At 34.6% G+C, this 16,322-nt stretch overlaps 3 protein-coding genes across 20 annotated transcripts; all 3 read left to right on the top strand.

Annotated features, from left to right (window-relative positions):
* The first annotated feature begins 1,923 nt into the window (after positions 1-1,923).
* Positions 1,924-6,094, top strand: LOC120272336 (ubiquitin domain-containing protein DSK2a-like). Of its 2 annotated transcripts, XM_039279154.1 has the most exons (8): positions 1,924-2,347; positions 3,200-3,916; positions 3,998-4,209; positions 4,294-4,407; positions 4,491-4,549; positions 5,034-5,062; positions 5,384-5,473; positions 5,554-6,094. In XM_039279154.1, exons 1-8 carry the CDS (start codon positions 2,107-2,109, stop codon positions 5,700-5,702), a joined length of 1,611 nt encoding a protein of 536 aa, XP_039135088.1. In that variant the 5' UTR covers positions 1,924-2,106; the 3' UTR covers positions 5,703-6,094. The 2 variants fall into 2 exon arrangements, with proteins under 2 accessions (XP_039135088.1, XP_039135087.1); XM_039279153.1 differs by having other exon boundaries at positions 3,200-4,209.
* Positions 6,095-6,558: 464 nt separating this feature from the next.
* LOC120272283 lies at positions 6,559-12,134 on the top strand. 17 transcript variants are annotated; one of them, XM_039279067.1, is made up of 7 exons: positions 6,566-6,626; positions 6,717-6,805; positions 8,576-8,646; positions 9,707-9,850; positions 10,707-11,447; positions 11,536-11,619; positions 11,717-12,134. In XM_039279067.1, the coding sequence occupies exons 5-7, from the start codon at positions 10,736-10,738 to the stop codon at positions 11,875-11,877; spliced, it is 957 nt and encodes a 318-aa protein (XP_039135001.1). In that variant the 5' UTR covers positions 6,566-6,626; positions 6,717-6,805; positions 8,576-8,646; positions 9,707-9,850; positions 10,707-10,735; the 3' UTR covers positions 11,878-12,134. The 17 variants fall into 17 exon arrangements, with proteins under 17 accessions (XP_039135007.1, XP_039135011.1, XP_039135001.1 ...); XM_039279069.1 differs by having other exon boundaries at positions 6,698-6,730; XM_039279062.1 differs by having other exon boundaries at positions 6,698-6,805.
* Positions 12,135-13,284: 1,150 nt separating this feature from the next.
* On the top strand, positions 13,285-13,867 carry LOC120271764 (zinc finger protein ZAT2-like). The gene is made up of 2 exons (XM_039278440.1): positions 13,285-13,633; positions 13,731-13,867. Exons 1-2 carry the CDS (start codon positions 13,285-13,287, stop codon positions 13,865-13,867), a joined length of 486 nt encoding a protein of 161 aa, XP_039134374.1.
* Positions 13,868-16,322: the final 2,455 nt, after the last annotated feature.

Here is a 16,322-nt window from a genome sequence, read left to right as displayed (position 1 = left end):
TGGAAGAAGTCTCACTTTTACTAGGCCCTTGACAACTATAGTAGATGGCCTCCAAGATCTTAGTGCACCTAAAGTGTTTTTCTATTACTAGGGATCTCTATTATCGTTTTTTTAAGTCTTTTTACCATTTTTTCACTTCTAGTGGATGTTTTGTTCTCAATCTTAGCATAGCGTGTTTCTTTTGTTTTTCTGGAGTTACTTTATTCTTATCTACTTGTTTTTTTATTAATAATTAATAAATAGTGATTTTATTATTATTATTATTATTATTTTAAATTGTGACAATTTATGAGTATGATTTAAACCTCCTACATTTTAGTAGGGAAGGCTATCAATGCCCATCAACTACTTTATTGTAGGTTGTTTTTTTTTTAGCTGTATTTTTATTTTCACAAATACGATAAACACTATCACAGTTGTGCACACAAGATAAAAATTAGACTTCAAGCTAGTGCACCTTCACCAAGCGATGATTTATTTATTTATTTGTTTGTTTCAAAGAGAATGAATACATGATATTGAATTAAAATTTAAAGGATATATATGGTGGAAAAAGGAAAGAATATTGTAGCAAGTAGCAACACATCATATGCATGCTTTTATTGATACTTAAATGTGAGCCAACAGCTCTCTTCTTTGGGATGCTTGTCATGCCGGCCTATGATTCATTTGCTCATTAAGAAATTTAATGCATCATCCTCAAGTTTGGTAACAATGTTTAAATTTGTTTCCTTGTGCTTTTTTAAAGGTATAAAGTAATTCGGCATCCCTCCCATTCTTCCAATACTATAAAACAACATCTTTCTAATTCTCATATATATATATATATATATGGAAAAACATCATCTAGGGACGTCCCTAGATTTCAAATCTATGAATGTTTTTAAATCTAGTTTCGGATCATCATCCGATGGTTGATTGATTATATAAACACCGTCATACTTTTTATCGTTCATGATCACTGTAGAACATGCAAAACACGCTTTCTCACTGTTCATAATGATAAGAGCTCGTCGATTTTTCATCCGATGCATACTTATGACATCCATAGATTTGAAATCTAGGGACGTCTCTAGATGATGGGTTCTATATATATATATATATATAATACTATTCATCTAATTTTAAGTAAATTACTATAATTACCCTCAATTTTGTTCACTAAAATAAACACTAATATCAAACATGCCGGCCTATGTTTGATATGCATGTGCTCTTGTGAGTGAGAGAGATGAGCTAGTCTCTAATTAGTGAGTTTGTGTTTAAGTGCATGCTAGGAGGGCAAATTTGGTGTTAGTGTGATAAAATGTATTTTTTTATATTATAAAATTTATCAAAATAATAAAATTAAAAAAATGGAAAAAAGTATAAAAAAATTTCACAGGGTTCATCCAAAAAGTTATAAAACTTTTAGAGATGGATGAGTAATTTTTTTATCTAAATTATTTGTAAAAAAATTTCATTACTCTATTCTATATTAAATATGATAGTAAAGGGGATGTTTAAATTTATTTTTTTACATCATATAATGTGCATTCAAATTATTTATCATTTGATTAATGAATTTGAAATTATTAATGTAACATAACTTACAGTGTTTGATTTTTTTTAATCAATCAAGTGTTTTTCAAATTTCATATTCCCTTAAAATTACCAATTTATAACGTCATAGTATTTTATTTATTTACTTATTTTGCATCTAAGAAAATGTAAATGGAATTTTTTTACAAATTTTAATAAAATAATAATTAACAGTATTAAATTACATTTTTAATTTATTTATATGCGAAAAAAAATTACCAATAATATTCACGTGCCGACCACGTGAATATCCGTACGGCCCCACAATGGATCTTGCTCATCGCTGTTGTTAGCCCGCAAATAAATGTTAAAAAAATTAAAATTAAAATTTAAAAATAAAACAAAAAAATTTGTTGAAAATGATCTGAAAAAACCCTAACGATTCTTCCCAATTTCGCTTCTCTGGAATCGAAAATCTTCGATTTCGATTTTTGTTATCCTTTCAATCCCCAAAATCACCTGAATCTCTCCTAATCGCTGATCGGAGCTCTGTTTTTCGAGGTTTAGGGTTAGGGTTTGCTCTCCATGGGTGGTGGCGTCGCCGGCGAGCACGGTGAGTCGAGCGCCACCGGCATCGGCGGCGGTTTGGCCATTGTCCACGTTCGGTCCTCCAACGGGTCAAAGATCTCTGTGGAGACGAACCTCGACGTCAACGTTGGGGATTTCAAGGTTGTTCTGGCGGGGAAGTGCGACGTTCTGGCGGAGCAACAGCGTCTGATATATAAAGGCCGGATCCTGAAGGATGAGCAAACCCTAGCCAGCTATGGCAAGCCCTTCATCCCTTATTGCCCTAATTTGCATTCTGTGATGTTTCCCATGTTTGGTTTGCCAAAATTTCATGTGTTATATGATTGAGTTTTCGGACTTTTTATTGATTATTGCCACACTGATTTCTAGTTCTTTTGATTGAGCTGGAGATGATCTTGGGATTCATTTTTAGGGAATTGTAGACAAATTGGGTTGAATTTCTCATTTAGCTAGTGAATACTTTTGTGACATTATAAGATCCTTGATAGTTTTATAGCAAAATATTATTTTGTAGAATAATATATACCGAATAGTTCTATTAACAAAGCATGGTAACTGTTAGTTCGTTGGTAGCAGGAGGATGTTTTAAGAATCTGATGATTCATTGATAATTGCACATTAATGGCAAAAGGCTGTAATGCTGACTTTTTCTAGATAAGTTTTACTTCTAAAATCAGCATTTCTTGGATATAATTGCTTTTAGTTTATTTTTAAACCTATGAATATGGAAGCAAACTCATTATGTAGAATAACACAAACCGATGAGCTGTATGTGATAAAGAATGGTTATTACTTCATTGGTAGCATAAGGATATATGAAGAATTCTAAGATTCATTGATAATAGCACACTAGTGGTAAAAGTCTATAATGCTGACTTTAAGATAAGTTTTACTTCTAAAATGAGCATTTCTTGGATATAGCTACATTCAGTTTACTTTGAGAACCTATGAATAAGTTTTGTTTTCAGTTATTTCAATTCTTTTGATTTGGCGTCAACCAAGAAATGTTTAATTAAAGGAGCTAGAATATTTTACTGTAGGGCACAGTGAATCACATGGCCTTGATTATGATTCTTTTTGTTTTGGTTAGGTTTGGAGTCAGACCATACTATCCATTTGGTTCGTGGTTTTCCTGCACCTAGTGCATCAACTGATCGAGCTGCATCCAACCTTGGACTTTCAAGGGATCCTGATCGCAATTCCCGGCGTTCGGGCACTCTTCTTGCAGAGCTCTTTGGAAATGGGGGTTCGAGTTCATTTGGATCTGGATTTTCAGGATTTGATCAGGTGGAGCAGCAATTAACCGAGAATCCTAACATGATGAGAGAGATAATGAACATGCCTGTTCTTCAGAATCTGATGAACAACCCTGATATTGTGAGAAACTTGATCATGAACAATCCTCAAATGCGAGAGATTATAGACCAAAATCCTGATCTTGCACATGTACTTAATGACCCTAGCACCCTTCGCCAAACTTTGGAAGTGGCAAGGAATCCTGAACTGATGCGAGAAGTCATGAGAAACACAGACAGGGCAATGAGCAATATCGAATCTTCTCCAGAGGGATTTAACATGCTCCGGCGCATGTATGAGACTGTTCAGGAACCATTCCTGAATGCCACTACGATGGCTGGTGACTCGGCAAGTAATTTAGGATCTAACTCATTTGGAGACCTTTTGGAGCACCAAACGGCTGTACAATCCAACATTTTATCAGCTAACCCTTCACCTACTAATTCAGATGCAACAATTGCATCTTCCACCCCTAATACCAACCCTCTACCCAATCCATGGGCCCGGGCAAGTAAGTTTGTTTTCCAAATTTCTGCATGCAAAATGTTTGCAACTTCCGATGTCTTACCATCATTTTGGTTTAACTCAACAGCCCAGGTTCCGCAGACCACCAGGACCCTTTCAACCCCTAACAGCAATGTAAGAACATCTGGATTAGCTGGATTAACTGAACTTGGCATGCCGGAATTGGAAAGAATGGTAGGTGGTGCTTTGGATTCTTCCCTCATCAGTCAATTAATGCAAAACCCATCTATGAGACAGTTAATGCAGAATGTGCTGTCTGACCCCCAGTTCATGAACCAGGTAGCTTTTGTGTTACTACTTAATGATCAAATACTAACTTAAACTGCAATGTTTCTTACTTTGTGATTGTGCTTACTGCATTAGGTTCTTGATTCAAATCCTCACATTCAAAACCTGCTGGAGTCCAATACCCAACTGAGAGATTTATTGCTAAATCCAGAATCACGTCGTCGGCTGGCTTCCTCGTTAATGCTAGAGGTAAGCTTTTAGGTTCATGATTTGCCTTTGCATGCATTTAATCTTGGTCTAAAAAGAATTGGTTTTATTTTTCTCCTCTTCAGCGACTAGCTAGCCTTCGCCCATCACTTACAGCACTATTAGGTGCACAACAATCAAGCCAGTAAGTTCCTTGCTACTTAGATATTCTTTGTAGTACACTTGTGTTTCTTTTGTTTCACAATTTTCAGAATCTTCACCTTCACCCATGGGCACATCTCATTAGTCAATTTCATAAGAGCTCGCTACAAGACAAAATCTTCTTCATGGAAAAAGGAAAAATATTTCTTTTTCACTGATTAATTTTTAATATACTTTCTTTTGGAAATTCATTAACCACGATTGTTTAACTTCATAGTAGCTCATCAATCCATCAACATAGAAAATTTTCCGTATCCCAAATTGGATCAAATCTGAAGTTTGAACAAAACTTGGTGAAGTCATGCATGCTTCTTTTTTTAAGAACAGCTACATAGGAATGTATTCTTGATTAGTGCATTTTCAAAATGGGTTTTTTTCTTTCAATCTCATCTTCACTTTTTTTGTTATGAACAAGTCGTGCAATACATTATTCCTTCTGTGACTTTTTTTTTTTTGATCTATTGCAGGGAACAAACACAAGCTGGTGATGACTTGGGTATGTGATAATGATAAACTTTCTAATAGTCATCTTTTGACCTGTTTACCTTATTTTTCTGTTAGCTTTGTGCCCAACTGAAAATTTATATTTATATTCCAAAAGGAAACTTGTCAGCTTGGACTAGTAGAACATGGAGATTAGTATTTTCTACAACTTGCGAAATTCTTTGCCTCACTAGAGATGATAAAAGAAACCATTAATTCGAACATAACTATTGTCGACTGTTAGGAATCTGTGGAACTGCAAGACTACCTGGTAGCTCACCTGGTTTCTAATATGACAAGCCAGATTTGATACTATGTCATTATCTTGTTACAGGCACACCGAATATTTCTGGTTTGGAGTCGTTGATGAACTTCTTACCTAGACATTCTCCTGGTGGTCTTGGTGCTACCAACAACACTGATGGTCAGCAATTGATCGTGTCTTTAGTAAATCAACTTGCTAATTAAATCTTTCTTTGACGTAACAATCTCAACTTTTTGCAGTACCACCTGAAGAACTTTTTGCAACCCAGCTATCTCAGCTTCAAGAAATGGGTTTCGGCGATACACAGGAGAATATCCGTGCTTTGACTGCCACTTCCGGAAATGTCCATGCTGCAGTTGAACGTCTCTTGCGAAATCTCGGTCAGTAAATATGTGTATATCATGCAGGGGGCTCTTCATACGAATTTGTGGTATACAGGTCTATGAAATCTATTACCCTTGATTCATCCATCATCTTAAAAGCAAACTACAAGGGGTGAAAAAAAAAAAACACTTCTACAATCCCAGCTTCTGATTTTGGCCTGCAGTAAGCAGATGGTGCTTGAGAGCTGTGAACTTATGGCTATTCAAAAATATTCTTGTCCTTATTTCATCTAAGCCTCCATTTTGAGCATTCAAAGAAGTTTGATATTTGTAAATACCAACATCAGACTGGTCTTGTGAGAGTGTACTTCTCCAGATATATGCATTAGAACAGTGCTTTTATGTATCTTTCCTTCTTTTACATCTTATAAAGGTTTGCAGTAATGTTTGTTTCTTTGATAATCTTTATTTGCTTTCCATGAGTTAATTCCTTTGCTTTTTATATTTTTTTGAGACCTTGTAAGTTATAAATTTCTCAGCTGACAGCATTGTAGGTTCAGGTGCGCTTTTTCACTGACATTCAGAAGATGTGTTACTAAAAGTATTATTTTTATTTTTATTTAATTTTAAATCTAGTGAAATCTTTATGGAGAACAGCTGTCTGTACAAAAATACTCTTTTATAATTTTTTATTTTAAAAAAAATCCAGAATAATTTCTCTTGAAAGCCAAAATAAAACATTATATAAAAAATATGACTATTAAAAAAATAAATATTTTCCCGCCATTTTACTTACCAGTGGGCAGGGCAAGCAAAAAAATAAATAAAAATAAAATTATTATTATTATTATTATTATTTTATTTTTTTAATAAAAAAATGGGAATAAATTGGAAGTATAGATAAAGAAATAAAAGTAGCTCTTTTTGGTTTTTCCGTTGGGAGCCCGAGTTCTCACCCTCTTCTCTAGATCGGTACGCAATGCTCCGAGGTATTCTAATCCTCCCTTCGATTCTTCGCTTTTTTTTGTTGAATTTTCTGCTCAATTTGTTAATTTTTTAGGGTTTGTGTTTTCCTGGAGTTCAATCGTCGCAGGTATCCATTCAATTCGAGCTGTCTGTTGAGAGGTTCTTGTAAATCGGAGATAATGCGATTTTAGTGACAAAATAGGTTGGTCTTTGTTGTTACGGGCATTCTTTTTGTGTTTTGATTTTGGGTATTTTTTGTTTGGTTCGATTTCTGGAGCTTTTATTTAAGGGTTGGATAGGTTTTGAGAGTGTTCTTTGTTTTCAGAGGCTATATTTTGATTATGATATTAGCAAGAATGGTTTTGAGAATTTCCGAAGTGAAATTTCTATTTTTCTTTTTTGGGGGAATTGATGGCGTTGAGTTTGCTAAACATGTGTGCAATGTTCAATTATTATGTGTAGCTAGGGTTCCAAACTTCCAGTGGTTGTAGAAACTCCAAATAGGGCTAGTTGGAGTTTTAGGTTTGATTCCATGAAGTATGAAGGTTGGGAGGGATCTATTGAGCTTCCTTGAAGTGTTATAATGTTCCGGGAAAGTAGGTAATGTGACTTGCTGAAACAATCTTGACTTTCTGAATTTAGTTTTAGAGCTGGGATCACATTTATTATGGATTTTGGAAATATTGTATTTGACTTCTTTGAAATGTTTTGGTATTGTGGGATATTAGTTAAATTGATTGTGTTTGAGTTGTCATGCTATTAAGCACTAGGCTCAGGTTGTTATAGTGAACTATCTTCGAAAGTTCTGTTGTCTAGGGAAATTTGTTAACTATTCACTTATTTAATTTGATTTTATATATTTGATGGATTCATTTATGGCATTTTACACTTTACACTTCTCATTATCGCTTTAGAGTGATAGCCAGATAGGATTTTTCCCATGTGTTGCTTGTTTGTTTTTCTGCTTTTCCCTTGTTGTTATGTGAATTTGCTTATGGCAAATGGAAGGCTTGTAACATTAGAAAGAATGACAAGATGTTCTTTGTCTGGTCTCCTTTTGGATTTCCATGCCGTCTGTAGGCTTGCATTTGCTCTGTTTCCAATGTGCAAAGGATTTACTGCAATAGTCACCATTTATTTTTTCTAGGTGTCTTTCTGATCTCTGGAGAGAATTGTTAGTCTGTTGAAGGAAATTGAAGTCTGCTTCTTTTGCTTTATCAGAGACTGAGCAGTCCCATTGCTTTAGTCTTTGTTGTCAAACAGTGTTCTTGCTGGTGTTTGTGAGTAGCAAATCCTACTATTATGAGGTATATCAAAGCACATGGTGAGTTTACCGGACTTAGGTACCAAAATAGCTAAATTAATGTATGTATAGGTTATTGAAACTATCTATCAAAATAGATAAATTAACAGCTTATAGAAGCTAACCATAAAGTTAAATTAAATAAAAAATACAACCTATAGAAAGTAAATATAAAAAGGTAGTTAAGCTTATATGATCAGGTTAGAGAAGCTAAATATCAAAAGTAGTTGAATTAACATGGATCATATTAGCAAGGTTGCCCAAAAATCTGCATATGAACTTGCACATGGTATTTTTCTTGGCTTGTGACCTTATGCCTAAAATTTTTGCATTGTGCTAGTCTCAGTAGATTATCAGGAATCAAGTATATCTACTTGATTGCTACTTTTTTTTGTTCTAGAAATTATACTGAATATCACAATCCGTGAGATTTAACCAGGCTGCTCCTTTTGGAGAGGGCCATTCATATTGGTTGATCTACTTCAACACCTTGATATGGTTGTAACTTCTTCTTTGTTTTGATGTTTCTCTAGAGGCATTCACTTCATGTTTTGTTTTTTAATGAGGGGTATATTTTCTATCTTTATAGTTCTCACTTCAGTTTGATGGATAGCCTTTTTTATTTTCTTTTATCATCTGGTCATTTTGCTGCTTGTATATTTTCCACAGGAGCTCTAAACATTATGCAGTTGTCCTTGTGAAAAAGTTTTTCATGTCGTATCACACATCAGCCATATCCTGTATGTATCTTGAATGCCAGAGGGCACTGGTTTTTGGTGAATCTAATTGATGATCATGTGTAGGGTTTGTCACGAGTGATGATATTTATTGATTTCTATGGGTGCCTCCTGTCCTAGATTGAACATCTTTAACTTATTATTTCATCTCTCGCTCGAATTCTGTAAAGTTTGCTTATTTTGAAGGTTGTGATTTTGAGGCATACTTCTGTCCAATTATGAGCAATGACCTGACTAACATTTACATGATACCCATACTATCAGAACCGAAAACATGCAAAATTTTAACACTGTAAATCTGTAGCAGAACTTTGGTTTTGGAGAACTGCATGCTTCTTTATAGTTCTTTTGTGTTCTTATTGACTGTGGGTGCTGATGTGGAACATGGTTCTGTTTTAGCTGAAAGATTTTGTTGTAGATCAGATCCAATCACTTGATGAAATTTGGTTGAGTTTTCTCCGTGACTTCTCCTTTCTTGTGCTTTCCTATTTGTTCAAATTTCAATCTTGTTTTGTTTGTTATTAGACGTATCATTCAAGTTGCTCTTTTGAAAGGTGAATTACGTGGGATTCCATTTTGTTTTGTTTATTTACTTTTATGTATTTTTTAGATTTTTTTAATATCAAAATCACCAATGCATGTTACATGATACTTTTGATGAGCAATCTTTTAGCATACCATTGCTTTATGTATGAATGGAAGCATCAAATTAACTGCCATATCTTCAACCTGCTAACGTGCCAATTATATCATCCTGATTCTATTTGAGCTTTGCAAATAAAGTGCTTCAATTTGATTTTGAAGCTCTATTTTATGAGGCTTTCACCCAGTTCAAATTTTTTTCAGACATTAATTGGATGGTGATATAATGTTCAAGTTAACTAAGAAATTACATAAGCATCTTGTTATCCACATTTATGATCTAGAGGAAAATTTAATGCATGTCAGAACAGCACAAGGAATAGTAAGGCCTTTTGAGAGAGTAGATAGACTAAGATTTTAGTCCACTTGCTAAAGATACTTGAAGAAATTTTAAATAAAATCTTGAGCAACTGTCATGCAGTGTTGTGATGCTTGCACCAAGGCTTGCATATTCTGTCAATTGACCAATTGATTTGTGGGTATTCTACTTGCTAAAGACTTGGGTGGAGATAGTGTATGAGTTAGCAAAGAACCATACCTCAAGCAAGTCAATTACCATTATAATGTGAGTCCCCTACTGTTGTTGAAGTGTCATCATTGAATTATTCAACTTCCTACTTAATAGCATTAAGACTTGACGAATGAAAACGCTGTTTTATAGGATTTTGGTAATTTGACTTTTAATTGAATAACTATTCATGCTAATTTGGAATGCATCTTTACTGACTTTATAACTCTACTATGTGAGGAATTTTATGCTTAAACATAAGATGTTAGACATGTCTGGTTTTTTATTTGAATTATCCCATTCACTCTCCTTTAGGTTTTCTCTCTTAGTTTGCACTGGTCACTAAATTGAAGATTAAAGGAAACTTTCCTGTCAGTTGGTTGCGTGTTAATTATTTTTAGCTCTTGACACAAACTCTAGGTTAATGGTTTATTGTTCTAGCGGTTTTACGTTAATAATATGATTATGGAATAATGCCACAGTTCGAGATTGTATTTATGTTACTTCACAACCTGCTCGTAGCAGTTAGGATACACATTGGATAGTCAAAATACACGGAAACAATTTTAACTGGTCTGAAAACTGGTTTGTCTGCTCGGATGACCTTGTTATGGTTTGGCATGGATTACACCATAAATGTGAATTCATTAATCTGCTTGTATTTCTTGTCGTGACATGGTTGAAGAGAATTTACTAAAGTGGAGCATGAAGATTTAGACCCATTACCAATTAGCTGTGTGAAAGTATGTCTTGATCATGATGCTTAGATTTGATTCTTGATTCCATTCACATTTTTTAATCATAAGTTCCTATTTTTCTAAGCTGTGTGTATATATAATTTCAGATATCTTTGTTTGCATCAACAGTAGCATTTGGTTGTTAGATGCTTCCTATTAATTCTCTCATTTTCCAGGCTATTTTCTTCGGTGATCTGTTTCTCAAATGGCTCGGCAAATGATTGACAAGTTCAATGAGTACAGACTAGTTTCCAGTGGAAGTGCCATGCCCACTGGAGACAAGCAAACTCCAATCTCAGTAAAGAAAGTAGCATTAAGGGAGTTGCCAAATGAAGCGAGGAACATCATGACTCAGCCACCGGGCAACTCACCACCATCTAAGGACAGCCAGGCAGTTTCTAATACTGTAAAAGTATATGGTACTAAGAGGCAGCAACCTGAGCATCCCTCTAGTCCATCCAGTGCCCATCTCCCTGCCAACAATGGGGCAAATGGACATCTTGTTTATGTCCGTAGGAAACTTGACACAGAACCAGGCAAGACAAATTCTTGTGCCAACACAGAAGCTTCTGCTTCTCTAGAACCAAGAAAATCGAGCAACGGCAGCACAAAAGAAGCAAAACTGCTGAGGGAGCAACTGCAAGGCTCATCATCATCCTTTCAAACAATCACTCCGGTGCCAGTTGCTTCTTCAACCATCTCATCTCAGGGAACTTCACCTCCAGCTACGCTTGGAAAATCTGTGGCTGGTTTGGCATTTCCTGAACCAAAAGATTCAACGGTCACTACTACAATGCCTGTTCAGCTCGAGTCTCCTCAACCCTGTGCTAGTCCAAATTATTGGAAAGAGAGATTTCTTCAACTTCAAACGTTTTTGAAGAATTGCGATCAGGCTAGCCAGGATGATTACATTAGAAGTAAGTTACATCGAAAATTTTCTTATCTTACATAAACAACCCTAATGAAACCCTGTCATTTATAATCTCCGCCTTTTGGTTATATCAGTGCTTCGATCTTTATCTGCCGTTGGTCGAAGCCAGCATGCTGTTGAATTGGAGAAAAGAGCAATACATCTACTGTTGGAGGAAGGTAATTCTGCAATTCATTCTTCTCAATATGTTTTCTTTATACTTAAAAGACAAATTATCATTTTGAGTGATCAATATGTTCCATTCCTCCATGGCAGTCAAGGAATTACATCGGATGAGAGTTCTGAATGTTCTGGGAAAGGCTTTGCCGAATGATCGTGGTTCGCCTTCCATTTCTGCCACTTCTGCTGTCTTAGACTTCATGAAAGCTGATATCGCCTTCGAGAACCCGAAGTATCCATGGTTAAACCATGGATGAAGATAATCTGCTTCGAGATGCTTGCTGTTGTTGTATCTTCTATATATAGAGTTGAATATATCCCTGTTTGTAAGCCTCGTTGAAGTTTTAAATACTCTCTTTTCTCTTTACCCACACTTATCATCTAAAAACTAAGACATTTAGAGACCTGAATGTGCCTGATTAATGTGTCTCAAGTACCAGAAAATTTTGTCTAATTATTTGTTTAGAATCATAGTTTTTGTACTTGCTGAGCTAACATCTTTATCCTTTTTTTAGATATGATTTCAGTGTGATTTTAAAGAAAGCTGGGAGGTCTTTGCAATTTGTTATTATAACAAAAATAATAATAATAAAAATAAAAATAATCTAATTGAATTAATTGATTTTATTCATATACTTTCAAAAATGGTGCAAATTAATAATGTTAAAAATATGCAATGTTATTCATCAAACTTCATATCTGATTTACTTTGAAAAGCACCCAAAAAAAAAAAAAAATCATTTTCAAAGTATATGAAACTAATTATCTACAATCCGACTCTGAATTTTCGTTGATCAAAATTGTTTTCATCATCATATAAAAAAGGACTTTGAAGAGAAGGAACTAAATAAATGCATGTTTTTTTAGGTCAATAAATGCAAATAATTTGCATGTAAAGAACCATTTAATTATTAATAAATATGTCATTATGGCCCACATTGCTTTTACTGGCAAGTGACTTCACACACAACGTTGCCTAATTTGGCAACTCCGGTCTCCAGTCCTCCTTCACGGAATCTTCATGCTCTCTCTCCACCTTTTTCTCTATCTACAAATTTAATAATAATATAATATTTATTTATTTTCAAATTATAATTTAATTAATTCAATACTTGAGCCAATGAACCAAACAGAAACAAAAGCCCGTTCGGAACAAGACCACACGTTTTCCAACCCACTCATAAAATATCACTCAAGCGCTTCTCTGAAAAGTTTCATAATCTAATTACTTTTTTTTTTAAATTCTAAATTCTATAAATTTTAAAACTTAATATATTTCACAATTCAAACATGAAATAAATATAAAACCCTCCACAATTCAATTGAGACGCCGGTCCATTTTTTATTTTATTTTCTAAAAATTTCCAAACAACATTTTTTTCAAACGCCGCATCAATAACCGCCATTAATACTTGTACTTGTTTCTCTCTCTAAAAAAAATATTTTATTCAACTCTCACATCTCATTTAACAACTGCCTTTACTGCCACTGGTTGCACGCACACTTTCCACTCTCTCTTTCATTCTCTCTCTCTCTTTCTCTTTTTCTGTTTTGCTTTCCTTCTTGTCTCTTTCCAAAGACAAGAGAGTTGTGTCTTGTGTGCCAGTAAAGCATGGATGTCCTCAACTCCGGCCACCTGGCCGCCGGCATCGGAGCAGGAGGCAATGACGATGGAGAAGACAACCAGAAAAGCGATCAAGAAACTGAAGAACAGATGTGAAGGTGATCCTCCACTTGAATCAGGCCTAGCAGCAAACTCATCACAACAGTCAAAGAAGAGAACAAGAGATGCAGGAGAAGTGATCCATGCATGCACTGAATGTGGTAAGAACTTCTGGTCTCGGAAAGCTGTTTATGGTCATATGAGACTTCATCCAGACAGGGCTTGGCGTGGTATCAACCCTCCTGATGATGCTGATGCTGGGAGTTTGCCGAAGAAGGAGAAGGATGTGGCTGCATCGCTTGTTTTGCTTTCTGGAGATGTGGATGCTGCTTCTCCGTATCAGTGTTCAAGCTGTAAGAGGGTATTTTAGAAGTAGACAAGCTCTTGGAGGACATAGGGCTAGTCATAAGAATGTTAAGGGTTGTTTTGCTTTGGAACGTGATGCAGGAGAGGGAGAAGGTGGTAGTGGTGGTGCTGGTGCTGGTGTTGTGGTTGACCGTGTGGAGGAGGAGGAGGAGGAGGAGCAGGAGAAGAAGCCGGTTTTGGACTTGGACTTTGAACCTTCCCGCTCCGGAAGAGGATGATGGAGAGGAGTGAGAATGGGAAATTAGGGTTTCATTGGTTTTGGTCTGATATTTTTATTTTTGGACTATTATTGTTTGTGTTGTCTTTTGATTAGTATGTTGTTGTTCTTGGTTCAGTACTTCTGCCAGGGAACAATCAATTTCTAGGCCATTGAATTTGGGATGTTATTCAGACCCTTATTTATGTTTTATCTATTGTTGTTGTTGTTGCTGCTGCTGATGATGATGATGATGACGATGATGATGATTATTTAGGACTTTACAATTTTTCTGGTCTGGTTAATTTGGTGGCCGTTTTGTTAGGGAAGGAGGAGAATTGATTTGTGTGGATGAATAAGGTAGATGATCACTGATCAGCTTGGATCGTATTTCTCTTCAACTTTGTTCTTTGATTTAAATTAGTTTCATCGTGTTCTTGAATATTTATCTGTTTTCAGAGTTTATATTACTCTTTGTTTGAGAATGTCTCTTGATTTTTTATATCTAAAAGTTTGGTGATTTTTCAATTTTGTACAGGTTACTTGAAGTACACAAGCGTACTTGCTACACTTGATGTTTTTTCTTGTACTTGAATGGTGTAAAGCTAGCTATGAGTTTATGTTGTTGCCATGGTGTTTAGGCTTCTTTTCTCAAAATGTTTCTTGATTTTCATATGTAAAAGTTCGGTGAAAGACCAAACTCTCTTTCCTGTCATACATGACAAAACATTCTTGATGATTAAGGGTTTAGGTTGAACTCTCTTCATCTTTTTCATTCATGAGTTGCATATGAATCTTGTTTCCTCTTGATTTTCTTATCTGAAAGTTCAGTAATCTTTTAACTTTGGAGTTTGACTACTAGGTTATCTTCAGTACTCATCTGTTGTTGATAAATTAAGAATCTTTAGTTGAAGTTCAAGCGAATGTCCTCTTTGTGCATAATGTTGGTGCATTTGATGATTCTCTTGATGGATTAGAGTTTAGTTTGAACTCTCTTTGTGTGTTCTTGCTTCTTCTTGATTTTTTATATACAAAAGCTATGCAGCTTGATTACTAGCAAGATTAGCTTCAAATCACCCATTCTTGATAATTTTCTCTCTTTTCAATGAAGCTCAAGTGTTCTCTTAATTTGTGCATTATATGTGATACAGTGCTTTCTTGTGTTTGAATCGTGTAGGTATAAACTATCTCTACAACAAAGAGTTAGTATTCCATTTCTGTTCTGATCAAATCCAGAGTTCAAGTATCCAACCCTTAAACTGGTTTGTCTACATATTTTTGATGGAGAGTTTAGTTTGATGTAACCCTAAAACTTCAAGTTCTTCATATAATGTTTATAGTTCTTTTAAAATATCTCTTTGGTTTACATATCTAAAAGTTAGGTGATCTTTTCAACTTTATAATTTTGAAAACTAGATTAGCTTCACTTTTATTGTAGATAATCTATCCATTTTTTCATTTGTTTCCTTATGATTGAGAGCTTTACTTGTTCTTCTTATAGTAATGTTTATGATTCTTATTTGAAAGTATATATTGATGGATAATCTTTTCAAATCTGCAGTTTTGATTATTAGATTACCTTCACTTTGATGTGGATAATCAATCTATTGGTTGCAGTAGAATGTTTTCTTAAAAGTGTTTTGATAGGTTAGTTTGAACTCACTCAAATATTAACATCATGTTCTTCAAATGGTGTTTATAATTGTTGTTTTCAATTGCCTCTTGATCTAGAAGTTGAGATGATTACTCTAAATCAGATCATAAGTATTTTTTATCATATTTCTTAATTCATAAAGTCTTTTATAGTATATTTTTCTCTCTAAAAAGAGTTATAGGCCTTTACGTAGAGATCGATTATATGGTTGCATGTGCTGCATGCTAAAAAAATTCGCTCGTAAGCAAATTAATGACATGAGACACAAACTCATGTGAATCGAATCTAAACTTTTGAAGTTTTAATCATATTTCTATTTTGTCGTATTATAATTTTGTCATATTTATTTAACTTGTTCATTTGTTTTTTACAGACCATTGATCACCCCTAATGATGGGGGACTTCTAATGTATGTGTATCTTTTCTTATGCACTTGCTCTTATTTCAATAAATTTGTGGATTATCTATTTTTCAAAATATAAAAGACTAATTTTGTCGTATTAAGTTCAGTTTGAACTCTTGATGGATTAGAGTTTAGTTAAACTCTTTTTTTGTGTGTTCTTGCTTTCTCTTGATTTTTAAATCCAAAAGGTCAGTGAATTTTTGCAGCTTGAGTACTAGCTAGCAAGATTAACTTCAATCACTTGGTGGTGATAATTTCTCTCTTGTCATTGAAGCTTAACTGTTATCTTAATTTGTCAATAATATGTGATACTGTTCTTTCTTGTGTTTGAATCATGTATGTATAAACTATCTCTACAACAAAGAGTTAGTATTCCATTCCTTCTCTGATCAAATCCAGAGTTCAAGTCTCTAATCCCTA

The sequence above is a fragment of the Dioscorea cayenensis genome, chromosome 11, assembly GCF_009730915.1.
Source record: "Dioscorea cayenensis subsp. rotundata cultivar TDr96_F1 chromosome 11, TDr96_F1_v2_PseudoChromosome.rev07_lg8_w22 25.fasta, whole genome shotgun sequence".
NCBI classification, from domain to species: Eukaryota; Viridiplantae; Streptophyta; class Magnoliopsida; order Dioscoreales; family Dioscoreaceae; genus Dioscorea; species Dioscorea cayenensis.
This window is presented reverse-complemented; position numbering and strand designations above follow the sequence as displayed.

Excerpts from the sequence above, each read along its gene's own strand:
- LOC120272336 (XM_039279153.1), top strand. The coding sequence starts at position 2,107 with ATGGGTGGTGGCGTCGCCGGCGAGCACGGTGAGTCGAGCGCCACCGGC. Across the intron at positions 2,348-3,199 it reads GCAAACCCTAGCCAGCTATG|GTTTGGAGTCAGACCATACT; the intron begins GCAAGCCCTTCA and ends TGTTTTGGTTAG. Across the intron at positions 5,063-5,383 it reads ACAAGCTGGTGATGACTTGG|GCACACCGAATATTTCTGGT; the intron begins GTATGTGATAAT and ends ATCTTGTTACAG.
- LOC120272283 (XM_039279077.1), top strand. The coding sequence starts at position 10,736 with ATGGCTCGGCAAATGATTGACAAGTTCAATGAGTACAGACTAGTTTCC. Across the intron at positions 11,448-11,535 it reads CCAGGATGATTACATTAGAA|TGCTTCGATCTTTATCTGCC; the intron begins GTAAGTTACATC and ends TGGTTATATCAG. Across the intron at positions 11,620-11,716 it reads ACATCTACTGTTGGAGGAAG|TCAAGGAATTACATCGGATG; the intron begins GTAATTCTGCAA and ends CCTCCATGGCAG.
- LOC120271764 (XM_039278440.1), top strand. The coding sequence starts at position 13,285 with ATGACGATGGAGAAGACAACCAGAAAAGCGATCAAGAAACTGAAGAAC. Across the intron at positions 13,634-13,730 it reads TTCTCCGTATCAGTGTTCAA|GAGAGGGAGAAGGTGGTAGT; the intron begins GCTGTAAGAGGG and ends AACGTGATGCAG.